Source organism: Bos mutus, chromosome 7 (assembly GCF_027580195.1).
Source record: "Bos mutus isolate GX-2022 chromosome 7, NWIPB_WYAK_1.1, whole genome shotgun sequence".
NCBI lineage: Eukaryota > Metazoa > Chordata > Mammalia > Artiodactyla > Bovidae > Bos > Bos mutus.
This window is the reverse complement of record NC_091623.1, coordinates 80,105,122-80,111,121: the sequence shown is the minus strand read 5'-3', so window position 1 is coordinate 80,111,121 and position 6,000 is coordinate 80,105,122. Positions and strand designations below refer to the sequence as shown.

Here is a 6,000-nt window from a genome sequence, read left to right as displayed (position 1 = left end):
CTCTTGCCTGGCAAATCCTGTGGATGGAGGAGCCTGGTGGGCTGCAGTCCATGGGGTTGCTAAGAGTTGAACACGACTGAGTGACCTCACTTCCACTTTTCACTTTCATGCATTGGAGAAGGAAATGGCAACCCACTCCAGTGTTCTTGCCTGGAGAATCCGAGGGACTGGGAAGCCTGGTGGGCTGCCATCTTTGGGATCACACAGACTCGGATATGACTGAAGTGACTTAGCAGCAGCAGTTTTTCACTTACTATTTTTCTTAGAAAATATTTTAGGCTTTTACATTTGAAAAAAATTAATAAACCTCCCACTCTCTCACTTTCCCCACTTGTGAAATAGGAATAATCATTATTCTTTCAAAGCAGTTATGAGCATTGAATGCTAGAATGTGACAGTGCCCAACATGGTACCTGGTACATGGGAAATGATCAAGTGACGTCAGCTGTCATCATTTCTGTACTACCAGGCATTGATCAAGTTGTTACTTTCAATCTTTACTATCACTTTACAAGACAGTTGTTACCCCGATTTAAGATGAGAGAACAGGTTCAGAAAGGGTATTAAGTAACTAGGTCGCAAAGTTGGTAAATGTCTTTTCTGCTTTGGTAGTTTTTCCCTGACAAAGCAAATCCTTTACTGAGCTTCAGGAGAAGCAACTATGTGGGCTGGAGACAGATCCAGCCTACCAAAGGTAGAAGCAGTGTCCGTTTTAGTAAAAATAGCTTAACATTTGCTTTTCAGTTATGTGCAGAAAGACCTAGACACTGAAACAACAACAGCAGCCTGCATGTTTATTCGCACTCTTTCTCTTGAGAGAACATGTCTGTTACTCTAAGCCAGGTAACATATAAAGAGGGAAAAGTTTTGTGAAAAGTGTTAATGACTTTAGTAATATGGCATTGAATATAAACCTCCTGCTTTCAGATCACAACCCTCTGTCTGGCGCATCCCTCTGCAGGAACAATGGCCTTGATGAAAAATCAGACTCACATCTCCCACTTCATCCTCCTAGGCCTGTTCAACCACACACCACTGCACCTCCTCCTCTTCTCCATCATCATGGTCATGTTTCTGGTGGCCCTTTCTGGCAACGGGCTCATGATCCTCCTCATCAACACTGACTCCCGTCTACACAGCCCCATGTACTTCTTCCTCAGCTGGCTGTCACTCATGGATCTCATGCTCATCTCTACCATTGTACCACGGATGGCCATCGACTATCTCCTGGGCCATGGTTCCATCTCCTTCACAGGCTGTGGGCTCCAGATCCTGTTCTTTGTCACCCTCCTGGGGATGAGTGCTTCCTGCTGGCTTTCATGGCCTATGATCGCTATGTGGCCATCAGCAACCCACTGAGGTACTCGGTGGTCATGAGCCGCCGTGTCTGCTGGCTCATGGTGGCAGGATCTTGGCTCTTTGGCCTGGTGGATGGGTTGTTTCAGGCCATCTATACCCTGAGCTTTCCCTACTGTGGATCTCAGGAAATCGACCACTTCTTCTGTGACATCCCTGCAGTGCTTAAGCTGGCCTGTGCAGATACATCCATTTATGAGGCTTTGATCTATGTGTGCTGCATCCTCATGCTGCTTCTGCCCTTCTCTGTCATCTCTGTCTCCTATCTGCTGATCTTTGTAACTGTGCTCCGCATGCATTCCGCTGAAGGTCGGAAAAAGGCCTTTGCTACCTGTTCCTCCCACATGGCAGTCGTCTCTCTCTTCTACGGAGCTGCCCTGATCACCTACATGCGGCCCCAGACCTACCACTCCTCCAAGCAGGACAAGGTGGTCTCAGCCTTCTATACCATGATTACCCCTATGCTCAACCCACTCATCTACAGTCTGAGGAACAAGGAAGTGGCTGGTGCTCTCAAGAAACTCCTGGGGAGGTGTCCATGTGGTGGGGGACAGGAATAGCATGCCACTGCCACTGCTTGTACAGCTCTGGGCCCTGGGAACCTGGCTTATTCAACTGTAGTTTGATTGAAAGAGGTATGAACATGCCCCACTGAAAATAAAAGTCATTCTCTGACCAGAAGTAACCAGATTAGCACATTAATTCAATAAATTCTGTCCATGCTGAGTATAGGCAATGTAAGAGCTTTTGGGATTACAAAGACTAGAAGACACAGATCCTTCACCCCTCAGGGGCTGGGAGAGTGGGCAGGTGACCACTCTCAGCTGTGTTCCTCTCAAGGAATTGTCCATGCTGAGGAGAGGCACCTTGCTGAAGGCCATGGTTCTCCTTGGAGAGCTGTCTGAATCTCGTGACTGGTAATATAGGATATAAATGCCTGACTGTCTTGTCTCAGTTTGACCCTGAAGGGACAACCAAGTTCCAGAGCTCCCCAAATTCAGTCTCCCCATAGAATCATCTGAGGAACTGCAGACGACTTCTTGCATCCAACTTTTCTTCCTTAACCCTCTTCTTTCACCAGAATTCTTAATTCTGAAGAGCATTCTCTAATAAATTTTTGCTTGCAAAGCATGTCTCAGTCTACTTCTGTGAAACTGAACTATGACTCAGGAATAATGGTGATTTAAAGCTGAGATGGCAAAATATCATCATGTACATGCACTCACTGCATGTGGGCATTAGGAGGGGCTCCTTTTATGGTTGATGTGAAGAGAAGTAAGAAATTAAATCATGGAAAGACCTTCAGTTCAGTTCAGTTCAGTCACTCAGTTGTGTCCGACTCTTTGCGACCCCATGAATCGCAGCACGCCAGGCCTCCCTGTCCATCACCAACTCCGGGAGTTCACTCAGACTCATGTCCATCGAGTCAGTGATGTCATCCAGCCATCTCATCCTCTGTCGTCCCCTTCTCCTCCTGCCCCCAATCCCTTCCAGCATCAGAGTCTTTTCCAATGAGTCAACTCTTCGCATGAGGTGGCCAAAGTACTGGAGTTTCAGCTTTAGCATCATTCCTTCCAAAGAAATCCCAGGGCTGATCTCCTTCAAAATGGACTGGTTGGATCTCCTTGCAGACCAAGGGACTCTCAAGAGTCTTCTCCAACACCACAGTTTAAAAGCATCAATTCTTCAACACTCAACTTTCTTCACAGTCCAACTCTCACATCCATACATGACCACTGGAAAAACCATAGCCTTGACTAGACGGACCTTTGTTGGCAAAGTAATGTCTCTGCTTTTGAATATGCTATCTAGGTTGGTCATAACTTTCCTTCCAAGGAGTAAGCATCTTTTAATTTCATGGCTGCAGTCACCATCTGCAGTGATTTTGGAGCCCCCCAAAATAAAGTCTGACACTGTTTCCACTGGTTCCCCATCTATTTCCCATGAAGTGATGGGACCGGATGCCATGATCTTCGTTTTCTGAATGTTGAGCTTTAAGCCAACTTTTTCACTCTCCACTTTCACTTTCCTCAAGAAGCTTTTTAGTTCCTCTTCACTTTCTGCCATAAGGGTGGTGTCATCTGCATATCTGAGGTTATTGATATTTCTCCCGGCAATCTTGATTCCAGCTTGTGTTTCTTCCAGTCCAGCATTTCTCATGATGTACTCTGCAGCTACCTGACGCCCCTAAGCCCCAAAACTGGATAATTTTCAATATTTGATGTGGTAACCTTGGAAATTAAATATCCTCCCCTTCTTGGCATTTGTTCTGTTGCTTGCTATGGACATTGGATATTTGTTTAATGAGCTTTATATTATATTTGTAAAATCTGTGTTTCTGTCACAGTTTTGTGGCTTTAGAGAGAATGGAGGCAAGTTACACTAGTAACTACAATTCTTACAACCTTATAACAGGGAGATGACTTAAGGTTGTCTATGAATTTAATTCATGCAACAAATGTTTTGTGATGAAAAATTATTGTTCCCATTTTACAAATGAGCAAATAGGTTCAGGCAGGTTCTTAGCTCAGAATGATGCCTAAAAATATTGACACTCAGCTCTATATAACTTCAATGTCAAGTGTCTGTCTATGCTATGTTTATTTCTGTAAATTACTTAGTATGACAGAAACCCAACTGGGCCAGAGCTGATGGAAAAGTGAGAAAGAGGTGGTCAGTCTAGGCAGGTGATGTGTTTTTCATAGCAGAGTATTTGTTGAATTTTTGACTTGAAAAATTCCAGTGGAATTGAGCTCTGAGGTTAGAAAGATCAGTGTGATATTGGATGGGAACATCTTATAGCTTAATAGGAAAAGGCAGAAGGAACCAGAGGGACAAAAGTCTGGAAAACTCTGGAAGATTCCTTGTTGGCTTCACCTATACCCAATATTTAGTGAACACTTACAATGTAGGTCATATCCCAGAACAAAAGTCAATATTTCCCATTCCATTTTGGAATGGGAGAGTCAGTTCTTCCCAGATTGATCCATAGAATCTCTCCCCAGTTTTCCTCTCAATGTTTCCCTGAAAGAGAGTTTGTTTACTGGTGAACCGAGATGAGCAGAAAACTTTGCAAGAGGCTTCCTTTCCCAAAAGGTTTAATTGCAACAGACTGGGGACAGAGATGTGGCAGAGGAGGGTTCTCTAAGGACTTGTAAGAACAGAAGTAGCTTTCTTTAGTCACAGTTGAAGGGAAAACAATGAGTCTCAGTGAGAAGTGACACAGCATAAAACCTCTCAGCTGGATGCTAAACCTGGCCAACAAGTGTTTCTCCACTCTGCTGACTCCAAGATAGAAGCCCCTTCCCTCCTTGTCTAGCCCTCTTCCATGGTCTTTGCTTTTGCATGAGGGCTGTATGGTCTCTCTGTGCTCTAAGTTTTCTTTCCAAATGAGTTTTTCTTGACCACTAAAGGTTCTATTGGGTTTTTAGCATGAAACACTCTTTTCCAGGATTTGGGGCTTCCTTCTTTCTGAACTTTTTCTTCCCATTTTCAACCAGTATTAATGCATTTCTTCAAAATCTTTCCACAGCCAAGGTGGGAGACAATGGATAGTTTCTGCTGATGGATGGGAGGCCTTCCAGACATCTTGATCAACTGATATTTTCACAAGTTAGGAGGAAATTCTAGAGGAGTTCTGACCAAACAAGCCTTCCTTTCTCCTGGAAATTTCTCTTCTCGATGTTTAATAATTCCCTTCAGCTTCTGTTTCAAGAAGATGGAGATGTGTAGTTTTCTCTGCAGTTAGAGAGACCCTTTGTAGATCCAGCTGAGTGATCTGATCAGTCCTTCTTGGGTTGTGGAATCTATTTACTCAGGGCATAGAGCTCCCAATGGAATCTACCTCATGACTCTCCAGGCTTTCCTGATTACATGGTTTTGGGTAAGGCTCTTCCTCTCTGTGTCTTATACTTTACCTCTCTGCTATGAAATGCTTAAAATGATTTTTCACCTGACAACTATCCCTGACATTTTCTTGATTACTATTTATCTTAAATTAGAAAACTCTTGTGTGCTTAGATTTTGTTTTCTGAAATGATTTTTCTCCTAATTCTTTACTCCATGGGTAGAATTAGAGAAAACCCGAGAGTTGCTTGATCCAGTATTTCATTTTAAAGCTCAGGAGACGGAGACCTAAGAGAAGGGAAATTTCATTCCTATGGGCTCATGACCAGTTTTACAATGGTATACATGATTTGTCTGTTCAAGTTTAATGAAGTGCAACATGGCTAGACCATCTGAAACAGGTCCTTTCAAGGTACTGGGAGAGTGTCTCTGATACCTGTTTGTTAGATTTTGAAAGATTATGGTAAAGTCCTCTCATGCTTATCTACCATTTGTGCTTATGTTTGCAACTCATGAAAACAATTTTTGCTTGTCTTTCCCTAAAACCACATAATTTTTTTTTTCTATTGGATGATCTCTCCTGTTCCTCTTCTACTTGAAGAACCCTGAACTCTGCTCTTATTTGGTGAAATGTTTTGGTGTTTGCTCCTTTCTCCTTCTACACTGTAGCTTCCTTCTCTTTTGAGAAAGTTCTACCACAGGTTTGACTTCTCCTCATTCTGCTTCCAGGCTCTCTGAGAAAATTCCTGGGTGCACCCTTACAGGAGTCATTTATACACAACCTTGGGCTCTGCAAGC

At 43.5% G+C, this 6,000-nt stretch overlaps 1 protein-coding gene across 1 annotated transcript; it reads left to right on the top strand.

Moving 5' to 3' along the window:
- Positions 1-966: 966 nt before the first annotated feature.
- On the top strand, positions 967-1,916 carry LOC102272128 (olfactory receptor 2V1). Its single transcript, XM_070374738.1, is given in 2 exon segments — positions 967-1,294; positions 1,297-1,916. Coding segments are annotated over 2 exon segments (948 nt in total).
- Positions 1,917-6,000: the final 4,084 nt, after the last annotated feature.